The sequence below is a fragment of the Trachurus trachurus genome, assembly GCF_905171665.1.
Source record: "Trachurus trachurus genome assembly, chromosome: 21".
In the NCBI taxonomy this organism is placed as follows: Eukaryota; Metazoa; Chordata; class Actinopteri; order Carangiformes; family Carangidae; genus Trachurus; species Trachurus trachurus.
Window position 1 is genome coordinate 22,007,334 of NC_139899.1, and position 24,874 is coordinate 22,032,207.

The 24,874-nt window shown below is 41.7% G+C and overlaps 1 protein-coding gene across 1 annotated transcript in view; it reads left to right on the top strand.

Annotated features, from left to right (window-relative positions):
- il1rapl1a (interleukin 1 receptor accessory protein-like 1a) overlaps window positions 1-24,874 on the top strand; it is a gene marked incomplete at its 5' end in the record, with an annotated part of 151,376 nt that overhangs the window by 117,738 nt on the left and 8,764 nt on the right. Inside the window, one exon of the mRNA XM_083997326.1 lies at window positions 20,469-20,601. Within this exon, the coding sequence (XP_083853452.1) occupies window positions 20,469-20,601 (133 nt within the window). The remainder of the gene's footprint in view (window positions 1-20,468; window positions 20,602-24,874) is intronic.

The window sequence follows — 24,874 nt, forward strand, 5'->3', positions numbered from 1 at the left end:
TGGAAATAATGGAAATGCTGAACCACTGGCCCACTCAAAGCTATTACGGGAAAATTATTTTTTTTTCACCTCAGGATTTTGGCCATCTTTCCTGTTAGTTGTGAAAACATGTAACTATCTAGCTGCGTTTGTCAAGTCTTATAATTAGGCTAAAAACAGCTTCACGACAACATGTTAATTAATAACGTGAGCTTTAGATCTGTTCTTTACAAACTAATCTCCAGTCTCCCGAAGTCTCTTGCTCGTGGTTGGCCTATGACTCAGACGCTCGGAGCCAAAAAAGAAAAAACTGCTGCACCTGTGGAGAGCTTTAAAGCATTAGAGCCATAAAAAACGATTCAAATCCAAACAATCTGGGAAGGAAACGTCACTATTTCACCAACTCATTCACACCTAACAACTGCGACCTGTAGTGAGGGTTCACAAATAGTTGTAGCAACGCTGTGTGCAGCATCAGGAGGGCCAGCGCCCAAACGTGGACAGCAGGGGAGGTCCAGGATCAGGTTTAGGTTAAAAGAACAACAACAGAGCAAGAAACAGGCAGGTTGGCATGAACGGGAGTCCACAACATGAGCAGCGTGAAGACTAACACACAATCTGGCAGAGAGCAGGTGTAATTGACTGGGATGAAGGCAGACTGGGAGAAAAGGGTAAGAAACAGGTGTGAGAGTGGGCAGATGAAGGTCAGGTGATGGGGGATTGGAGAGATGGTGCAGGGGCATCAGGTGGTTGGAGTATGTCAAAGAAACGCAGATGCCAGGGGAAGTGAGATTATAACTAAAGGCAGAGACAGCAAAAAAAGAAGCAGGAATCATAACAATGAAGCATCGTTTGGCTATAAAGGCAAATCACAAGATGATAAGAATCAAAAAAGGGAACCTCCTTCTTCCCAATCCCAATCCAGACTGAATGCTTAACATACACCACCTAAACTTGACAATTTAAATACTATCTTACTTCCAGAAGGCCAAAACATAGAAGGAAGATAAACAGAAATGTTATTATGCACAGTACTTTGTGTAATTCTTTGCCAATGAAAAACAGCCAGAGATTAGCCCGTGATAGCTGAAGGACACGTGTTTGTCTTCTGTTTATAAAGGCGCTAACAACACCGAACACTAACACCTTGTTTGAATGCTGAAGGAGATGATCCTTCCTCAGGAATCGCAGGATATTAATTATAATTGGAAAAGAGTTAAGTCCATGAATGATCTCTTTCATCCATGATTGTTGGGTCGGTTCATCCCACAACAGAATAAGTAGATTTTCTACTCAGTTATTATTCATACACGTCGGTTTAGTATGAATGAAATATAACAGCTATAGAACCGGTCTCTCTCCTCTCAAGCTGTTCAGGTAATAGACTTTAATGTAACTCAAATGCATGAACCAGCTGCTGGAAATCAGTGAGTGCATGTAAAAAAAATAAAAAATAAAAAATCCTGATATTAGTGTATTGACAGCCAAGGTCATTGTAAGACTGGCTTTCTGGATAAAGGTATTCACCAGTGCTTATGCAAGGCCTTGTGTATTATGAGAAAGTGCTAACAGAAGGTGTTTACCTTGAATAAATGAACACAGGTAAGAGAGAACAGAAGGTTATTTTAAGTTGTCAAATCCAAGATTTCTTATCATCCCAATCCACTAATTGCTCAAGGGCACACACATGAAAGCACATGTACAGTAACATACATGGTCATCTACCAACGCATTTAAACAGGCCCTCAAGTCAAAACTGCAGCAACACTCAAGTTGGATCTCCCAGCTCAACCTGCCTACCTTCAAAACAAATGTATAGGCTATAGGAAATACAATAACTCTTCAAATGTAACTTCAGCTTCAGTATGCACAGATAAAGGCACACAGACATGATAGACGTGCACGCACACTTGTATAAACACTCACACACACCCCCACATAAAGCAAATGTACATGCCCATGATTGCTGGCTGTGTACATTTCTGAGTGTATCTCAGAGCCACTTGTCTCTCAAATGAATCACCATGCTGCCTCACTGGTAATACCTTTCTCTTTATGGAATCAATTAGAGTCTGAGGCGCAGCGTCTGTTGTTGCACAGAGAATAATCACTCACTCCTTCTCTGAGCCCAATGGACCATGGGTAAATCTAGGCTATTGTGTAGTTTACTGATGGAATGGTCCGTATTTATCATTTTAGGACTCGAGCTGAAATGTCGGTTACTGTGAGGGTACATGGTTAAAAAATTGCATTTTTTTTCGTCAAAACAGTCAAAATTGATGTCTTTTCTGTTTCTCCAACGTCTCAACAGGACGCGGTTGAACTGATCAAACATTTATGACTTCAGATTTGGCCTCTTAATCATCAGTCGTAGATTTTTCAATCCAGAAATTCTGAACATCCATGATGGTTACAGGGCAAACAGAGACTGACAGGTGCTAATGCAGCGTTACTTTCCATTGTGCTGATGGCACCACTTACATAGCCCAGTAATATGACAGGAAATTAAATCTGGTTAAATAAAAAACTCAATTTATATTCATGAAAGTACATGAACGTTCATTTTTATTTAACAGCGATGCTCTCCTCTGTTCATTCATAGTTGTGGTGTGTTGAAAACATACATACAGTATATATGCACCCAACACCCACATGATTTAATCTTTATATATAATTCATTTTATATGAAATGTCCACAAATATATACAGTGCCACTGACAAACCAAATGAAAGAACATTTCTCACTATCTTGTCTGTCAAGGTGCTAAAACTCTGTTGAAATGAAGCTAAATTCTGCTGTGTTAATGTCAGGAACTATTATACACTGAAGCAAGACCAATTCTGATGGAAAAGAAGCTTTTAAATGCTAAACCGTGGTGAAGTGTGATATGTAATGGCAGTGTACTCGGCTAAAGTGTAGTGCAGAGCTGCTCCTTAATCTGTCATGAGAACGTGTTTGATTTAGAGCCGCCGATTGAAGCTGGCGAAACAGGGGATGACACCAATCATGCACAAAAATGAACATTGTTATGTCACAATGTAAATTTTATGCCGTGTAAAACACACAGTTGCAAGCACGTGTGTGTAACCATAAAACAGTGTAGAGAGACATAATATATAATTGGTTAATCAGCTGACTGACTCACAAATGGCTGTGTTGAATGTTACAGTATACAGTATGTGTGAGTCCATACATGCACACAATCTTCAATTTCTCTGGATGATTAAAAGCCGGTTTATGACCGTTCATGGCAGTGAAGGCAAAGTGAACTTTTCAGTTACTATAGTAACCATGTGGTCTTTTAGAGTAAGGATAGAAAAACAGAGGAGTGTGAAAACAGGATGTGTGTGATGTGATGTGTTTTGATGTCCTCAGTGCAGAGTCCTGGCATACATAGTTTGGATCACCGAGAGGAGGCTCTGTTACATTAATGCTGAGGATCATGTGATATCATTTCAGTGAGAGGGCAGAAAACTGAAGGTTGCGGTCAAAGGAACAGAAACTGAGTCATCATTGTGAGGATTTGTGCAGTGCAGCTTATTTGTTCTGGAGACAAGGAGGCGCTGATTGAGCTGAACTCTCCCTCAGCGTGCAGTATATGTATATGCTGTAGGTATAGACAGACACACACATGCACATGCAAATGCACACAAATCAAACACAGCCTGCTCCTCATAGGAAATCATTGCCATAATTAACATCCTAGCATGCTCCCTCGTTGCCACTGATTGGCTGAAAGTCATCCTAAGAGGCAGCTCTGCACAGTTCCCACAGGTATTTTTGCCAGAGTGAAATTATCCCAGTGCTTGGCATGTACCAGGGGACATCATCAGCCTGTGTTAGTGTGTAAACATTTCTGTTTTCCCCCCGGTGCCCCTGTCCCAGTGTCTCCAGCCCACTCGGCACAAGTCATTTGTCAGCCTTGATTTAGATTTATCAACACATGGGCCTCCTGCGGCTAGAGCTCAATCTGCACTCTCACTCAAAAGCCCCGAATCTACCGGACATGCTCTTTGTTGGATTTAGAAGCAGGGATTTTATGTGGAAATTGGCTAAGGGATGATGTGACGGTGACGTGATGGATGCAGGGCAACAAGAATCAAAGAAAATTGAAACAGAGAAGAAATAGAGATACAAAAAAAGGATGGAGAGCATAAGAGAGTGAAGAGTGAGAAAAGCAGGGAAAAAAAGGAGGCGGGGAGGTAGTTGTTGTGTGGTTGAAGTGGTTTGTTGAGATTTGAGGGTCTGGTTACAAAACCAGGCGGTTAGAAGGAGGACAGGGTGGAAAATGGTCAAGGTGCGATAAGAGGCTGAGGTGTAGGAGGTGAAGAGGAGGAGGGTGGTCCTTTGTGTTATAGAAAGGAGAGGTGGACAGAAAAGGAGGGGGTGGTCACTTTGCAGAGAACAGAAAAAGAAGGCAAGTAATGGAGAGAAAAAATAGGATAAGGGGGGTTCGGGTGATGTTCAGAAGATAAACCAAAAGCTTTGGTCGGAGGAAAATAGCTATAGGAACACCCAGAAAAAGGTTAGCTGCAAAGTGGAGGGGTGACATATCTGGAGGATAAAGAAGAGATACATAGGGTCCCTCTCGTCAGCAAGTGAAGATATGTGATCTCTTGCATGGAGAGCGGAGATAAAAGTGAAATAGTAAATGAATTCCTTAGATCTACTATTCTCAAGACAGGGAGTGAGTGTGAACCAGGGGTATGTATAAAGAAAGCTCCAGAGGGTGTGCAAACGAGCAAAAAAAAAAAAAAAAAAAATCTGTGCATAAAATTATTACATTTGGGTACAAATAGCACAAGCTTGTTGCTCTTAAACTGCAAATTAGTTTGATGTATCTTCATGTTTTTATAAATTAGCCATGAACTTCGTTTAGTTCAAATTGGCCTCAACATCTCTCAGTATCTGTTCTTACGGATGTTGCAGTTGCCACACAGATCTCAGCCATGACATGGTTAATAAGTGTGACTGTTACTAGTTCACGCTTACAGTAAGTGGTTATACTTTATTTAAACTGTATTATTAAGCAGCACATGCTTTAGTGAAGGAATCCTTGTTGAATATGCATTAATGATCTTTCAGAAACACAGTGACAGATTTACATCCCACACACACCACTGCTACCACCATCTTCTCTAGTTGCACTAATGAATTGATTTTTGAAATACTTCCTCTTATTTATTAATTACTAATGTGCTCTGGACGAAAATGTATCTCTAATCTTCTGTTGCATCATTTCTTCTGCCCTCACTATGCATGTGGGTGCCCCGCTATGCAATGAGCCAAACACACCTCCGGCAGAGGTTGAAGGCAGGAGTCAGCCTTTGAAGTTTTTACTGGAAGCAGCTGTAAAAACTGTGAAAACAGTACAATAAATTCAGCTATAGTGTACAGATCAGGGGGGAAATGTGAGATAGCGTAAAAAAGAATACAACTGAAGATGTTGGCCTCATAAAAATAATTGTACAGGGTAACAAGACAGGATTACATGCACAATTAGTTACCTTTTCTTCCATGCTTCAAAGAATGTAAATAGGCAGTGAAAGAACAACATTAAGTCTCCATAGAAAGTACAACACAGTCATTAATTAACATAGACGTGTAGTAAACAGACTAGTTATTTCCAACACTCCCGGTCCTGGATGGGCAGGAAACATAAAAGAATTGTTCACATAAAAAAGGACACAAATTTAAAGAGGGGGAAGTTCTGCAATCAAGCAACTACCAACATGTATTTTTGTAGGAAACATCAAATCACTGAGCTTCAACTCTGTTATTGCTAACAACACACAGAGCTATAAGACTATACAACTTTAAGGAAACTGTTACACACAGTCAGTATGCCACTTCTCTTACCTATCGCAAACAAACAAACAGTTTTGATTTTGCTTTCACTCCCTGATTTACGTCTCTGACTGGCTGTGTTTCCATAGCAACAGCAGCTCAGGTTAATGGCATATATGCTCATGCTGCTATGCAAAGCTAACATAAAAAAAAGAAAAAGAAAGATATCTCTGTGAGATATTTAGAGACTCAATACATTTTCCCAGTGTTTCTATTTTGGGGGATTGCTAAAGGTTAGCATATCAAATGTAAATTCAGAGAACTGAAAAATACTTTCACAGCTGCAGCTAGTGGAATATAACAAGCATGTGATCAACAGAGAAACTAATTAAACATTGCAACTTATGGAAACTTTAACTTAAGATGAGTGAACCAGTGGAACTTCTGTCTAACTTTATCTGTAGTAGATGAAAAATATATAACAATGAAATAATAAAATAAATTGCTGGTGGCAGAATATCAACCCTGCCAAGCATGAGGTCAGTCCACACTGGACTCTAAATCTAAACTCGTTTGCCAGTGTTTATTCTTGCCTCCCATTTGTTATCTTCATGTTGTGTACTTGTTGTTTTATCTATCTGTCGATCTATCTATCTATGTCTGTATTACAGCATCCATACAGAACGTAATGTATTCTCTGGAGCATGCTGTCAAGGTCGTTGTCCATGCTGTTACCATTTTCCTGTGACTCCAACAATACATTGCAATCTGTGCACTCAAAGCATTCCTCTAGAGACTCACTGACCTCCAGGGTCCGGCTCCTGAATGAGTGGGTGACATATTCGCTGGTTCTTCTCAAGTGCATCCAGTTCATCATATTTGTTAGCCAAGATGTTGACATTCCCCATGAGGATTAATGGAAGAAAAGGCTAATGTCTGGTACACTGGAGCAACACTATTTTCTCCAGCATGACAGCAAAAAACCGATGTAGCAGTAGAGTGCTATACAAAAAGTTTTTCAGTTTGCTTGAAAGTAAATTTGCAAAGGCTAGATTAAACCAACACTAAGTAACTTTTCAACCTTCATAAAATATTTTCATAACTTTTGTGATGATACATCGACTTACAACAAGTTGAATGACACCTCTGTCGTGGTCTGAGGGGGTCTGTATCTCTTTCTCTGGCACTAAGCAACTTTGAGGAGCATGGTAGGAACCCTGCTCTCACTTTACTTTCACTTTCACTTTTGCGAGTCACAACAAGGAGGGAACAGGCAAAACGGCACTTTAGCAATGGATTATGTTTGTGTTTTCACTTTAAAATGATCCACTGGAAACAGAAACTTAGTTTTGATGTCTTCTGTTAATTTTAATGCAGGATATTTACAGGGCTTCACGCTAGTGCTAATGGGAAATGGAGTCTTCCTTCAGGCAAAACACTACCGCTTTGGTCCACAGGCGCCGCCAAACTCAACCAAAACTGAAAGTTCTTTAGTACTGCTTTAAGAGAAGAACCTGTAAAATACAAAACAGTATCATCAGCAAAACATTATGATAAATAATGAATAGATACTAATTTGTATGCTGAATAAAACAGGACCAAGGATAGATCCTTGTGGAACACCTTTCTGGTAAAATATCATCAACATAATCAAGTGCTTTACACAGGTCTATGAAAAATGCAGAACAGTTGTCTTGGGTATTAACAGTATCAATAATATGCAGCTGTTGTGGCAAAGTGTGGTGTAAATCTTGTATGCTGAGGCTATGATACAGTCTGTTTTTGCCCAACCAATCACAGTTGCGAGTTTAATAGGAACTCAACGGTTTGTACTAAGCAGGGCAATTAGCAGTTGCAGTTGTGTTATTGAAATAAACAGCTGGCGGCACAAATTTTCCTGTCAGGTGCCATTAAACTACTGCATCAGAAGAGGCTGAAATAAGATGATGTAATTGAAAGTGCTTCATTAAACCCCACACAAATACTTTTTGTTTGTTGGAAATGTTTGATTTTTGGATTTTTTTTCATGTCTTCATTTGAGAAACATTGCAGCCTGTGTATTGTTCCACACATGTCTGATGTTTATATCTGGAGCTGTGTGGCATCCGTCTAATCTACCTCCCTCACAGGAAACATTGTTCCTCATTTCAGTCTCGAAGTGCGATGCAGTGAGGGACTAGAGAGCTTCTCTGTCGACAGAAGTAAAATGACACAAGTGTGTGAATAGGATGTGACAGAGGCCACTGTGAGTCTGTGTGGTTAATAGTGGATGGTCTGGGTCTTGGTTAGTAAGCTCTGATTTTGATTGAGTTAGTCTGGGCTCAGTTGGTATTCTGGTCAGTGGGTCAGTGCCTGCAGCCACTCCTCTCTTGGGTCATCCGTTAAAGCAATGTTCCTCAAGTGTTCAAATCACACCATTTAATTGGCCTCCAGCTGCCTGGACGAGAGCCAATTACAGCTCCCTCACTCTTGCGCTCTGCATGTCTGCAGTCGTCTTTAAGCTGTACTGTTATTTCTCTTCTTTTTCTGTCCACCTCTTAATTTTCTTTTCATTTAAATTTTAATTTTTATAATCACTTGTTTTATTGCATTCATTCTCATTTTCAAAAAATTTGGACATCAGCCAGTCTCAGAGGGCAAAATGTCTGAAGCCGTTTGGAAAGCAGTTTTTAAAAAGCATGGTGCCACAGTGTCATTGAAGTAAAATTACATTCTCTTTGGTCTCATTTTAGCCATAAAAGGAGATTTCACATGAACCTGCAGCAGTGACAAAAGTGGTCCCGAAACCCTCTGGCATTTTAAATGAAAGACGTATAAAAGAAAGTGAGGATGTGGAGCCTGCAGAGATGATAAGACATGAGTGACAAAGACTCTTTGTAAGAAAACAAGACACAGTAGCTTCTAAATGTCTGAATTACGGTGCACAAAGGTTACAAAGCCGTGGGTGAGCTGAGGTGTGTTAAGGAATTTTATTTCCATTCCCATGGTGGACTGTGTCGTACTCTCACAGGATACGAGCAAGACTCTTTTCAGGAAGAGGAGGGGTATACCACCACTTTCTCTACGTTGATCCCCTCAATCAATACAAAATTGCTAGAAAGATAAAGGAGCATTTATTTAGTTCATCATCACATGATCATATAATCCCCCACAATGCCTTTCACCACATAATGGGAGTCTGTCTTCCTCTGACTTGGACAGAGCACCTATTATGTCATCAAAAAGGGACGATTAGCAGACGAAAGGGGAGATGAAAGCGAGGGCACCAACTACCTGTTCACAAAGGCCGTAATTTTTACCGGTAATTAAAGGCTTACATTTCCGTGACGGATCATCTGGGGCCACAGAACAAATGGGGAGAAGGAGCGACAGAGATGAAAAGAAGCAGGATTCTCCTCTGTTAAAAGCTCTCAGGCTTGTAATGGTAATTAAGGGCTTGTCTCTGGAGAGGGGACAATATTAGAACAGAGGAGAGGCTGAGGTGGTGGAGGGGTGGGCCCCAACTCTTTCATGTTCTCATTGCCCTTACTCATTCCTCCACTTGCTCTGCCCAAATCCTCCGATCCACATTCCTACTGTACTTCTCACCCCTCCAATTCCCCCGTCTCGCAGCGACCTGCACTTTTCCGCAATGCAGAGTAAAAAGTTCAGCCCCATCGTCGTTGTTTCACATCAGCTCACTCCTCGTGCCACGAGCAAAAAGCCACATCGTCATCCCATGGTGCACGGGAGTTTTCATTCTTTATGCTTCTTTCATCACATCTGCCTTCTTTTATTCAGGAAAATGTCTGCACACAGGTCATTTTAATGTAATTTACAATTAGACAACAGTTTATTGTCTGTTTCAAGGAAAAAAGCTGAGTTCAAGCTTCTCTCTTTCATGCACTGTATATAAAAAAAATGCTCCTGGGTCTCCCAAACCTTCCTCCAGCAGCTCACAAGATTTCCATCACACACGGTAAAAGGCTTATTTGCGGATGTAGTGGTTCTAAAATGGTTGAAAAGCCGCTTGATGAAACAAGCAAACTATTTTCTGGTCGTGTGCACACTGAGTTTTGTTTTGGCCCTCATCCAAATTAGAGCTGACTGGGATTGCTGCTGCTTTGCCATTGGCACAAATCTAGCAGGTCCTGTTGTGGCACCGTACCTGTCTTTACTATTTATTTTTTTAAATGTTTTTTTATTTTTTATTTTGTCCTGAAGGAGCCTGCAGAGCCGCTCCTATCCAGCACAGTAGGTGTTGTCATGGTAACCTGCAGGAGGCTGAAGAAGAGGAATGATAGATTTGGACTTTCCTCAGATTAACACCAAACTCCTAATACCAGCTGTAACAGTGTACGGTGACCACACCTGTCCACCTGTCCTCCCTGCTGGCGCCATCCCAGAGAGGAGCCAGGACACAGAGGATCAGGATCAGACATTCTCTTATCTCTGGGAACCGGAATGAGGATTTCAAGGAATCTCGTTATTTCTCAAGCTGTCTATCTGTCATTCACTGTCTTTTTTCTCAAAGCTCAATTTTTTTTTCTATCACGTTCTGCCTCCTCTCTACTCGACTCGCACTCTTCCCCCTCTCGCTCTCCGTTGCCCTTGACGAGAGGGTCTATTTACTGCTTGTCTTGTTTGCTCTCTTATCCTTCCTATGTGCAGAAAAAGGATTACACGGTACCATGTGCACTTTTTCATGCTTGTTTCACACCTTGTGGGGGAAGAATCATGACTGACAGGACTTATATCAGATTCTCCTGCAGCAATAGGAAATCTTCACAGACACTCTCTCTATCTATCTGTCTCTCTATTGCTCTCTCTCACACAAACACACACTTATTATATGCACACACAAGCACTTTCTACTTGGCCATTTTAATTAAACCCCTAAAATTCCCAAACTCTGAAATTCTCTGTCAAAAGTTAGGGAGTAGAATATCACTGTTTTGCATGAAAGCCTCATACAATTACTGAATTTGTGGTGATTCTTCGCCTCAGATGAAGGGTTATGTGGCCTCATGTGGAATTAGCACCCCTCAAAAGTCAAAACCATAGAGAACAAGACAGTTTTATTCTTCCATTCATAACTCGTCATGCTGTGACATTTAAAAAATTATGAGGTTTTCATCCGGAAACAGAGCTCTGTGTGTAGTCTGATCACCTGAGCACCACTTTTACCAGAAAAAAAGGAGAAATTATGTTTATGGTTCACTTGCAACAATCAGTGGAAAGTGCTCCAACCTGTGGCCCTCTGCACCACTCCACCCCCTCTCTCTGTCTCTCTCTGTCTCTCTCTCTCTCTCTCTCCATTACTCTCAATGAAAAGTAGCTACTTAAAAAGAAACAGTGATGGATCTGCAGTTGTTATTCAATGCTTTGAACTTGAAAAGCCACAACCTGACATTGACCAACAAGTCTTGGTTTGATTCATCACATTTTAGTGTCCCTTGGAAACACTCTGTCTTTGTGTTGTTTGCACATTTGTGTATTTGCAAGTTGCAACACAACAACAACCCGCAGGACCACTGTATATTTCTGTCAAGACAAAACCGCTGGTCCTGCATGGGCAGTGACATCCCCATATTCTGTGTGTGTGTGTGTGTGTGTGTGTGTGTGTGTGTGTGTGTGTGTGTGTGTGTGTGTGTGTGTGTGTGTGTGTGTGTGTGTGTGTGTGTGTGTGTGTGTGTGGATGCTTCGGCCTTGTTCTCACAGCACACACCCCGACAGTGTCATCCTGCCGCTACAAATGCTGATATTTGTAGCGTATTTGATCGCACCATGCTAAGGTTAGCACCAGGTTAGCACTAGCCACCACAGACTTGTTTTTCAAGCCTACTGTACTTGTAAGTTACTCCCGCTCTCGCTTTAGCTTTTCAACAACATCACCACTGGCACCAAACTGGCCAATCAATTGATACACTGTATTTACTCCTAATATTATGTATTATGATATTATTGCTCTTTTGCAATTCAGGGCCTCTGGGCATACAGTAAAATCCTGTTCTGTGCATGATAAACAACTGAGAGAAAAGTGACTCAGTTCCTACAGTGAGAAAATACTATCATCACCATTAGAGTGGTAAGATGCAAACATATTAGAATACAAATGTGCTAGCTAACATAACATAAAATGACATATTTGTGGGCACAGAGATCTCACAAAGTAAAAGGGTTCAGTTTTGTGTTGTAGCACAATGATTAAAACAGGTGTAGATAACCGTGACAAGCAAATGACAATTCCCCATAATAATCTACTGACATCAGTGTCCAAAGACTTTGTTAATGTGTTTGCTGATTTTTCTGATGCTTATCGTGGTTTCTTCCTTTGGCTCTTTGACCTTCGCTGCGCAGATTGAGGCACAGTATGCTGAGAGTTTGTCACTTGAAAGCTGTTTTCACATGCATCTGCTGTGCTGCGAACTTGAGACATGCACATTCGAGCGCGTTTCTGTGACATCCCAGCTCACGTGGAAGCCAGCCATCGTATCCCACAAACCAAATCACAGCAAGATACGTGAAATGTTTGAATCTTCAGTATGCATACTGCACTCTTAGTCACAACATTAGTGAAGCTGGACTGAGCACAAGTCCATGAATTCTTTTAATGAGAGAGAATATAGTGAAAGTTTTTGTGTCCAAATCTCCCCTGGACAAAAGGAAATGTGTCAACATGTGTCTCTCTTTTTTCCATGACATCATATTGCAGATAAAAACCTTTTTTTTTCTTCTTTTAAACTAACACTGGTTTTGTCAGACAAGATGTTAAAAAATGGAGATGATGCATGCAACTGTTTCCCCTGGTAACCTCATGTTTTTGGACGAGTACACTGAGAGAAGACTGGTGGGAACAGTGAGTCCCGAGGACGTGATGTGATGGCAACTGGAGGCTGCATGGTTTTCTAATTATACGATTTTTTCACCGTGTAAAGTTTTTACTTGTCACCTATATCCTCCGACTGGAAACATCTCAGAACCTCGAGATTAGTGAGTTAAACCGACTCGGTGTGTTTCGCTGTGCATGGTTTCATCAAAATAGCAAATCTTTCCAAGTGAAGATATTGTGCAGGCTATTATCGTTTAGTAGCTGCAGATTTAACACACATTATAGAGTGTGTTTGGGATGCACAATAGCTATCGGTACAGATTATCATCGGCCCGATATTGGTTGATAATTATCGGCTCAAATGCACAGACAGGTCTGATAATGACATTTTTTGCTGATTACTAGTGCCAGTTATAATTAGCCGACATTGCCTTGATTTTGTTCATTTTCAGTCCGTTTGCCCCCTAAATTGATTTGAAACAATAATAAATATCGTAACTGTTCTCGATTTTGTTGTGATTACAACAGTAGTGATGTCAGTAATATTATTTTGTTAAATCAAAGGAAGAACTATAATGTTTAATTAATCTTTACTCACCACATCTTAAGCCTTCCTCAACCTCAGGTGTGTATATAAACTATTAAAAATGTTATTGGTTATCAGTGTCGGTTTCGGTTATTATCGATTATCGTTATCAGTCATGTTTTTATTATTCTATTTTTGATAGAAATAAGATGATATTCCAAAAATGGGTGACTTTCGAATGGGAACTGAAGAGATACTTGAGATCATTTTTGTTTCCACCAAAATACCTGGAATTCCCAACTCATTACGCCTTCGCTGCCACCTGCATGTAGCAAAAAAAAGAAAGAAAAAGTCAAATAAATGAGTAAAGTTCAGTGTAAGGTGAGAGCACTAACATGTAGGTAATATCTCTTCTTGCCCCCGCCTTAAAATTGGAGCAGTAAGAGAACACTGGGTTGTGCTGGAGAAGTGAAGTGTTATGAAACATCAAACACTGACTATGACTTATTCAAAAAGCACTCCAGATTGTAGCTGATTCTACAAATAAAACATGGTGGTGGCTGTCACACACACACACACACACACACACACACACTTACATACACTTACACACACACACACACACAGCAGTACACAAAGCGATGCACACATTCTGTTCCAAGCAGTGACATGTAAAAGACAAGGGTCCTATTCACTGGATTGTAGGAGAAAGAGATGAGAAAGAAAAGACAGAAATGACATTGATTTGTATGTGTGCATCTGTTCATTTATAATCATGTTTGTTGTGCGCATGGTTTTATTGTTGTTGTTTTTTCTTCTTTTTTTGTTGTTTTTCTGCTTGTCTGTTCATTCATCTGCCCTTCTGTCTGACTGTCTGTCAATCTCGCTGTGTGTTCTGTGCGTCTGTGCTGAATTTGGACAGCATCTGCAGAGTGTTTTCTGTGCAAGGTTTGTTTTCCTCTCCTCTGGCGTGGAAAGTATTCCTCTGTCTGAATCCGAGTGCCAAGCTCTGTGAAGCCTAATTATCCCAAATACTGTGAAATCGGCTAAACATGCACCAAGAGTTGATGCAAATCAACTTCAAGCTCACTCAGTCATTTACTCACCCACTCATTCATCTGGCCACGCCATAAAGAGAGCCAAAGAGCTGCCCCATGTCAGTGTTTAACTAGATTTGGTCGTTGAGTGCATTTTCTAATTTGATGGCCTCCTCGATGGGTCTTGATGGAAAAAACAAAATGCGTTTTCCTGTTTATGTCCTTATTTGGCCTCAAGGCACTTATGAGAAGTGTATTCAGTAACCGCATTCATTTAGTTATTGGAAGTCACTTCAGACATAAGCATCTGCCAAATACATGTGAAAAAGGTGAGTGAGTATTTAGCAAAAACAAGATTTTCAGCTGCTCTTTAAAGAAAAGGTTTGACATTTTGTGGAAATGCACCTGTTTGTTTTTCCTCCTAATCTGTTAGATAAGAAGATTAATGGGCTCAGTGGTTGTCAAGGTGATGACAAGGCACCAGGAAGTCACCGTGCCCAAACAGACAAGATGTAATGTGTTAATTAGTGACTTTTATACATGATGGTAGGTGGTTTGTTTCCGTTGGACTCAGCCAGGCTGTATGTCTCTGTTTCCAGGCTAAGCTAAGATAACCAGTCCCTCCGTCCCTCTGCCTTCACATTCACCTCACTGACATCAGTCATATGTCAATATTCTCATCTAACTCTCAACAAGAAAGCAAATAAAGATATTTCTCAAAGATGTCATTAGTTTTGTTAGCTTTCAAAAGCAGGCAGAAATAAAAAGAAAGGGCGGATCTTGAGTCTCCTTCCCATCAGGCGCCATAACCAGCGCTCAGCTGGGGGGAGGATGTCAATAACTCAGATTACATGGATTTGTTCCACACCCACGCTCGTGTGAAGGCAGAAACAACTTACAAAGATGTGCACATGTAAAGAAACACACACTCATGAAAACACTTAATCATGCTCTTGTGCTGTTCAAGGAACACATTCAGTCAGCGGGAGGATATTTTTCACACCAAATTTTGCCAAGTCTTGCAATAGCACATTTATTTGTGAACATCAAAAAATGACACAGTCATGGACTTGAGTGTTTTTTAGTGTTTACCTTAAGGCAGGTGGCATATTAATCCCTACACATAACAGAAGAGCAAGGAGGTATCAAATGTAGAGGAAAGCAGATAAAGAGATATATCGCTGCCAAATCTTTGCTCAGCTGATATTACGTTTTCTGTTGTTAGTACTATAGGACCATTTCAGTATCAAATTCTACTCCAGGATTATAATGAGTTCAATAATAATAATACATGAAAAGAAAATCAACAGCAATCCATCGTGGTTTATATGACTTTTTATATTCAACTGCTTCAAAAACATATGAGACTGTCGACAAAAGAATAAATGTTTAAGTAATTTTTAAGTAAAACCACAAAAAGAAATGACCTCGTTCAGGCTTCAGGTGACATTTTATCATGTGATCAGAGACTGAATATCACATATCATATAACATAACACAAGCCGTCTCACCCATTGTAATTTTTTTTACTATTTTAAACCATTTTTAGCCTGAACAATGAATCACAATGAGTAAATAATTCACAGTTCATAATGAAGGTTACTGGGATGTGGTTGCTTGTTCACTATAGCTGAGTAAATTAACTTGGTCAGTGTGTGTGCATCTTTGTGCCTAAACAGTGACATGATGATGCTATGTCACGTTTATGCTGAGCTGTATGTCACAGGTTTGGTGTTGATGACTTGTGAGGTTCTTTATGTTTTCCACTTACTCTTCACGTTTGATGCATAAAGGCTCGTTCCCTCAGCTCTGCTTTGGTTCACAGAAAGCATTTGAAGTTTCAGAAGCTTGAAGTTGTAAAGTTCCCACGCACGGGTTTGAATCATGTCTGTGACTAATGGACTAATTAAAAGCAGCAAGGGAAGCACACACCGTGTATACATTTATATACATCTATGTAACAGTTTTGTTTATACTCCCATTTTTTCCGAGTTGATAGTATAAGATCTAAGACTTTCTATGCATAACACAAAAGATACATGCAGCACATACACACACACACACACAGTTAGTATACCATGACTAGCTCGTCTGGCCCGTTGTCGTGCCACTCATCTGCCGCCATTGTCTAATACTGCAGCATGATAAGCACAGTTTCTATTCCTGGAAGCTTAAACCATCCCAGTTCATCTCAGTTAGTCACCAGACATGTCACTCACTGAGCCTGTTAGAGATGCTCTGGATCTGCGACAACGACGATTTTTTTTCGTTTCCTGCCATTATCCAGCAACTTTGTGCAACAGTTAAAGGGGAGTTGTCCCAAAAATCAAACAACCTGATCAACTCTGCACAAAGGAGGTGCGCCACAGCCACACTGATGGTGGTTACGCCATATACTGATTTAAAAATTCACAACTCTAGCCTACAGTAAGTGTGATAGTTCAGTCAATGTCTATTTTGCAAAATAAAACACACCAGAGGAGAATTTTTTTTAAAGATATAAAAAAAAATGCCTTTTGTGCTCTTAGAACAACTCTCAGATCGTTCATTTCAACTTATAGGATCAGAAAGTATTGCTTTTATATTTTTGACAGAGCTTACTCTCATTGTTTCTCATGCTGTTTTCTGAAAAGGGTCACTGAATGGTCATAATTTCAACTTTTTCCTGCTGGGAGGTTTTGTTTTTTGTTTTTTTTTACCTGTAACTGGCTGCTCTCATCTTTTTAAATGGACCACTGGGATCTTAATTACCTCAGCTTTTAGACAAGGATGTGGCTTCCTGTTATGAAGCTCAAGGTTGGTGTGTGTTCTTGTGAGTTACCCAGGGTTACAGACCGCTCTGAGAATAATAATAGCTTATAATAACAATGACACTGCTGTGAGATTGGACAGCAGGAGAGAACAGAGGGATTTTGAAAGCTGCTCCTCCTCCTCTGTAACTTGATAGTGTGCAAATGATTCACCTCATTGTTCCACTCCTTGTTAATAGTTTTCCCACCATCTGTTCAGACTTCAACCGGCTTGACATCATAGTAGTTTGCTGGCTCAGAGGCTAATGACAGAGCCATGCCAGCCTTATGTAAAACTGTCTACTCTCTATGCCTGGTTAATATTTGTATGTCTTTTTCAACAGCCTTTGCGATCACAGTCTTTCATTTGCTCTTCAGCCTGTCATTTTAAGCTGCTGCTCTGCTTAAGTGATGCCAGAAGATTAGAAAAAAAAAACATGTTATTTGGGCTGTACACTGGAACATTATGGAAATAAAGCAATGGCTAAAGCAGGAGGTGAAGGTACATTAAATGAAGGAACAGGACGTTTTGTGACAACTGATGTATTTGATAGTGATGAATATGAGCGAATCTTACCGCCAGTGTGTCCCTGTTGCCTGCTGTGGCATAGCAACAAAAAATAATAATTTTCCCTGTAGGCCACCATTGTCAAACACAGGTCTAAACTAAACGTGTGTACAAAATCTTGAATAGCACACAGTGGCGAATGTGAATTATATATTCTATTGCAAGAAGTAATATTTTGAGATGAGGTTTATTTTTGACCTTGGAAATACAGTAATGTTTGAAATAGTCTCAACAAAAGGTCTGTTGAAGTCTAGAAAGAAATGAAGAATACACAAATTGAATCTATAAATTGAGTTATGTTCATGTGCAGACAAAGATGGCAGCTTCAAAGCTTCAAATCGGCCACTGAGACACCTTAGCGGTCTTGTTTTTATAAGTGTGAATGTTCCGCCACCTAGGAAGACAATGTCCAGTTCCCTGAAGGCATCTCTGAATGTGACAATGGCGTTGCAGAGGCGACACTACCGGTGGTGTTTGTAACAGTGGGAGAAGTAACAACGGTGACTGCAGGGAGAGCATTAGGGGGAGAGCTGCACTTGGATTAGAATGAGACAGCGTGAGGCCTTCAACAATTTCCTGTGATTCCCAGGGAGCTCAGTGGAAACTTCCTCTTCAGGCAGCGGCCGCCGGCAGCATGACATTCCTCGTGTGCAATTGATCTGTGGGATAAACTGACATCACAGGGGAGATTTATCAACCGAGCAGAAGAGAAACATCGAATCACACCGACATACGTACGGTTGCACATTATGGAAAGTACAGCACAGTGAGCTTACTTTTACAGAAATCGTTATGTGCGATTGTACAGTACCACTGCAACCAAAAAACGTGCATGTGTGTGACACCACAGAGGCTTCCTGTTTTGTAGGTACAGCATGTAGCTTTTGTAGAGGCCGGCTGTGCACAAATACCAATCTGAGAGTGGCTGTTGAACTTTGGAAATGTCAGCCGCTGCTCGTCACAGACAGTACTATCAGCTCATTCCTGGGCGTCCTCCCGGCCTCCTTTCCTTGCACACCATAAAACTTTTCCCTGCGCCGGGAGTGACCTACTGAAATCTTTTGAAGCTGAGGCCGGGTTGTTGGGGCACGCAGGATACATGTCCCTTAGTTCAAACACAACCGGTCTTTCAAAAAAAAAATAACCTTGGTGGCTTCGCTCTGAAGACGTGAGCGCCACTGGTCACTGGGAAAAAAAAGGGTGGAGAGTTGTCAGTAGTGTGGCCTTCACACAATCATTACACTGAGTGGCCAAAAGAATAAAAATGCAATCCAAAAAAGAGCAGCCTCGCTACAAATAAGTAAGCTTTTGGTTTTAACAGTGTCACAAAGTATTTGACTCGCACTTAGTTATTTTTAAGGTTGTAAAGCTGCTGTAGCGCATATTTGTCGTTTGCCCTCTACTCCCTGCACTCGGCTGTGAGGAGCTGTCCATGGTGCTGGAGCACACTAAGCAGCATTAATGTATACATGTTCCCACACCGGTGCCGTTTTACCTTCGCTCTCCTGCTCATAAATCCTGCTGTGAAAGAGACTGACATCTCCTTCACCCCCCCTTACACCTCCTTACACCCACTGCTTTTCTCCTAGTGCCTCCCAAATATCACACACCTTGCAGCCAGTCACAGCTCCGGCTCTCCCCAAGAGGAGCGACACACAGTTTTTACAGTATATGCTGCAGTACTGTACAGTATGTGTACTCACCCCCTCCTCCTCTCTCTCTCTCTCCCCCCTCCCCTCCTCTTCCCCTCCCTTGATCTGTATGTTGTTTACATGTTGCTGTATGGTTCACTGGGAGGCAGCAGCATGTGATTGCTGCACCCCAGGCCTTTGAGAATGCCACTTCAGAAGAATGCTAAATAAACATATGCATAGTATATGACAGCAGCGCTCTATCTTTATGTTCAGCACCTTAATATATGAACAGCTCATGGACAGTGGTGGTTTTGCATGAGTGCAAAATAAAAAACAAACGTGCCTCAGCTCACACCAGGGCTACAGTACGTCATAGCTCCTGAATGATTGTGAGTCTTCCCCAAACAGTACAACAACACCAGTTTTTTTCATCATTTTGAATTGTTGCAGTAAGTTTCAGTCTCTCCCTCTCTGTTGGACCAAGGAGATAATCCATCAATTCACAGAAAAGACCCTGGTGGCTCTTTGGTGACAATTACTTAGTCTTCCACATATCAACCCTCAGTAAACTGCAGTTGTTGACTCCTGACCTTCCCTCAAACCTAGCAGCAGCAGCAGCAGCAGCTCTAAATAAAATAATGTTACTGTCAGCCTTTCTCTCTCTCTCTCTCTCTCTCTCTCTCTCTCTCTCTCTCTCTCTCTCTCTCTCTCTCTCTCTCTCTCTCTCTCTCTCTCTCTCATGGACACACAGTCTCGGGGGGCGTTTTATGAAGCTCTTGAGTGCCCTCATGTGTTCACTGCTGTTTACTTGCTTTCAGATCAGTATTGTGTGTGTGTGTGTGTGTGTGTGTGTGTGTGTGTGTGTGTGTGTGTGTGTGTGTGTGTGTGTGTGTGTGTGTGTGTGTGTGTGTGTGTGTGTGTGTGTGTGTGTGTGTGTGTGTGTGTCTGCTGTTGACATGAACAAATCAAAACATTTCCAGAGATGTTCCCCTCGAGTCTGTGTGAGAGGAGATTCTGTCTGTTTTAATCACAGCTGTACGTCCCCACAGATTTGTCAATGGTGCACAAGCATCCAACTTACAAATTCTCTCATGGAGACATTTCTGACATGATTTTTTTGTGCAAGTATCCCTCTGTGTGCCTCTACTGTATGTGTGTACATGTATAAGTGTTGCTTTCTATGTAACAGATGCATTAAGAACTGTGAATGCACCACAAGTTAACCTCCAGTGTTTCTACTGACTTTGAAGGAGCTTGTTCGGTATGATATGATTTTGGACAGGACAGCTGGACAATTAAACCTCACAGCACGTCTTTTTCTGTCTTTTTTTTGCAGGAAGCGCTTTGAACCTGACCTGCCGGGCGTTTTTTGGCTACAGCGGTGACGTCAGCCCGCTCATCTACTGGATGAAGGGAGAGAAGTTCATCGAGGACCTGGACGAAGAGAGAGTCCAGGAGAGCGAGATCAAGTAAGACACTCGTCGCCACCGCCGCTGCTGCTGCTGCTGCTGCTGCTGCTGGAGTTGAAAATCATTTCATCAGACTTGGCAGTAATGAGGAATTAATAGCAGCTGTGGGTAAATTCACTGGAGAATATTAAAGGACGATACCAATGGTTTTGCACGTTTTAGTCCATTAACTCCAAATTGCGTTCACTCCGCCAACCATTTTCCAGAGATTTATCCGCTGCCTTCCAAGCAGCTGCTGATCTCCATTTATTTTGCGATGGTGTAAACATCATGCAGAGAGAAGTCTGTTTTTGATCATCGCTCATTCATTTCGCCACTTTAAGTCCTTTGTTGAAAATTATGTTATCGTCCCGCGAAAATGCACCTGTGAGCAGATGGCGCTACATTGTTGCACGGAAACAATAGAACTGCAAACTCATACACAGCATGATAATCATCTATTATACATCACAGTATCTGTTGTAGCTGAAAATGAAGAGCTATAAAGTGGCAAAGTGCATTTTTTTTTAAAGTGCAGGAGTAAATACTTTGTGTTGCAGTTTGGATAAGACAAAGGTCTGCAGCTCTGTTAGGAAGCAAAACAGCTCAGTGCTCTGAACAGTGTTACTTCAATATCACTACCTACTGTATCTTCTTCACAGCACATCACAGTATTGATGCCAGCACACTGTGTCATGCTGCACTGCCATATTGATTATTAGTCCCAAGCTTCACTTCATTTATCAGCTACATTGTCAAAAAATCAAGTCACAGGACAAAAAAAAAACAAAAAGCAAACCCGTACTGCAGAGTCTGTAAGAGAGGGACTTTGATGTTTGTTTTGTTTCTCGCACTAAAAGGTTTGTTTCTCTGAAGTCGGGTTGGACACTCTGACAAAGAGACTCCTTGTGTGCAGCTCCATTACCAGCGCTGACAACAATCTGAAAACAAATTCAAAATAAAGTCGTCGTTGTTGTTGGGGGTTTGTTTTGTTTTTCTAATTGTGTGGCAGGATGGATTATCCAGTGCAAGCAATTTCAAGTGTTGTCGTCGATATAGAAGTTATGTAACATTCAGTACTGTCCTTTCAATTGTTTGCCATCATGGACCATTGTATGTTCTACAGTATAATCTCTCATACAATGGTCTAGTTTTAGTTTTCACTTTTAATGACACCTCAGTTGGCAAGAGATCAACAAACAAAATCACCTAAACAGAGAAATTTAATGGAAAAATAAAGAGTGCGTTCGATTTATAAAGTATTTAGTGTGGATGCTCATATGAGACAGATGAATATGTATTTTTCATCTTATTTCTGTACCTTGTCCTCTCCTAACTGTGTCATTGCAGTGAAACATAAAACCCAAAAATGCACCCAGCAAGCTTCACTTCCAGCCCTCTTAAAGACATTTCAAACTAGCTCATCTCCATGTCTCTCCCTCCTACTGGTATAACACATTTAAACAAGTCCATTCGCTGGTCCATGTGCATGTTTCCCATTAGGGCTGTTTGGAGAGGCTGCAGCTCTGGGGAGACAGCCCTGTCAGATGGTTAACAACCGCCATTTTTCACACCGCCGCCACTATCGCTATCTCCCTTGCTGCACCCACCTATAGCAGCATGCAGATGGTCCACGGAGAGCTGAGGAGGAGGAGGAGGAGGAGGAGGAGGAGGAGAAAGAGAGAGGGAGCAGACAGAGGAAAGAGGTGGAAAGAGAGAGAAATATGGTAGGAGTCATTGAGGAGGATAGTGAAGAAGACACATCAGTGAGTTTGCTCGTGCCCAGATATGAACAGGCGACAGAAACAAATTTCATTTTAACCACCACCACCACCACTGCTGCTGCTGCTCCACTCCTGTCTTTCTGTTTCTCTCTCTCTCTCTTCTTCCTCCATTACTCCCTGACACCAGGATTCCCCCACTCACAGGCTGAGGGGGTTATCTTTTCAATAATTCATACCAATATTTCATGCAGCGGATCAATAATGTATTTGATCATCCACTCTCTGTTGCTGATGCTGCTGTGCAGGTTCAGCCAGACTCGAGCCTTGGTTTTTCCCTTTTCCATGAAGGCAGCCAGGGAAACGGACCGGACAAGGACACAAGGAGATGGAGAGGAGAGGAGAGGAGAGGAGAGGAGAGGAGAGGAGAGGAGAGGAGAGGAGAGGAGAGGAGAGGAGAGGAGAGGAGAGGAGAGGAGAGGAGAGGAGAGGAGAGGAGAGGAGAGGCTAAACATGAACAAATCTGTGCTCACCCTGCAGCCGAGCCTCCGTTCAGACCAGGGTGGACACATACAGTACAGCGGGCATGTTGATAAGGGTTACTCCAGGCTGGCACCCATACAGTTTTAGCTTTATTACTAATGCAACAGCAGCCAAAACTTGAGCTCAGTGAGAAGCTCTCATACATCGGGCTCACAGTTTCTGCAGGCATTTATTTACCCAACTCTGAGCTCTATTGATTCGGAGGAGTTCATTTCTATGGTAACCCAAGCCCATAAATTCTCATTTGTGCTGGCGGGACAGGGCTATTGTTGTTATCATAGCACGGATGACTGGACATTAGCATAGCACGCAGAGATTAATAAATTAGCAAAACAAATCTTGCTCAGCATAATGAAGGAGGCGATCGATAACGTGGTTGACCCAGTTCAGTTGCTGTTTTGCAGGTGCACGTCGAAGCGAATGTATAAAAGGGAATGAATAAGTTGGGAATTGATCACTAAATGAGCAAACACAGAGGTTTTGCTAATGAGAGGAGCGGAGAGAATATTGAAGAATAAGAAAAAGTGCCTGCAGCGACCATAGTTTGAGAAAGAGTTCAAGATTAACTCGTTCTGCTAACTCTGTATCAATAAACCCAATCAGCTCAAAGAAAAGTGGAGGATTTTACAGAGTTTTGCAAAGATTTTTTTTTTTTTTACACAAGCTGACTCCTGTGGGAAGATCGCATTTTCAACACCCATGGTCATGGTCTGATATATTTCAAGGCTCACACTTCGGCTGATGCTGTTTGTTTGTTTGTGTTTCGGAGTTGTCATTCAGCTCCTCATCTGCGCCCGTTTGCTTCACCTGCACCTTGTTATCCACCTCCTCCTCCTCCTCCTCCTCCTCCTCCAACTTTAAGTCCTCATCATTTCCATTTGAGGCTCGCGTTGTACAGCGGTGGTCGTTATCCGTCAGGTTGTATGGCAGCAAGCTGTGCCAGCTCATATAGTGTGATAATGTGAAATGGGAGGCTTCAAAGTACCCACCACTCCCTGGAGAGACATGAATTATTCCCCTACCTCCTTCTCTCAGCGAATCAAACCCCCACCTCCACCACCCACCCCCCACCACCAATTGCACAACAAACTCAGCAGAAACTACAAATATCATCAGCGCTGCCTCAGCCTCTCCATGCAAAGCCCATGATACACTTTTATTTACTGATGCCAGATCTCCCCAACACGAGGTCCTTGTGCGCAGTTTATCAGCTAGAAAGTGAGAGAGAGGAGTGATGCTTGAGAGTCATTATACCACTACACACTCAAACACACACACAAACACACACAAACACACACACTTTCCTCTTTCCTCATCCCACTCCTCCTTCTCAACACATACCGTTTTCATTAACACGTACCACAGTTGTACATATATACTGTATACTTGCACACACACACACTCTTTCTCTCTCACACACACACACATATATATACAGTATATGGACAAACAGAGGTGATCTTTTTATAATTTGCACTTTGTTTTCACCAAAGTGTCATTTGTGCTGAGGGTGCTGTAAAAGTGGGCTAAGTAGTGTGTCTACGGTACAAGGGAGCATTATCTCCCCATTTCCTCCTCCATCAGGCTCAACCAGCCCACCGGGGGGACACTCATTTACTTTATGGAATATTACTTTCTCTCCTTCTCTCCGTTACCATGGCAGCCGCTATAAAAAGATTTTCCTCTCATCGCCATTATTTGATTTCCCTCCCGCACATGCCAAGGAAGAGTCCTTATTGATTTTCATTTCTCATATGTTTTGTGTGCAGAGAGAGAAATTAACATACCGTGAAGTACGGGGCCAGTAACACAAGACTGAGCCCCGTCCGTGTCCGGCGTGTGGTGTGTACGGAGCTGCACGCTGCTTGTGTTTGTCACTCTGAATTGCAACACAACATGTTTCGTTATTGATGCTCTCACGATCGTGACTCTTGAACGAAATCAAATACATGCTGCACTGATTACATGTTCTCCTACAAAGCACATAGGGAACTTGCTCCATCACGCTGCATCCCATGAACAGTTTAAAA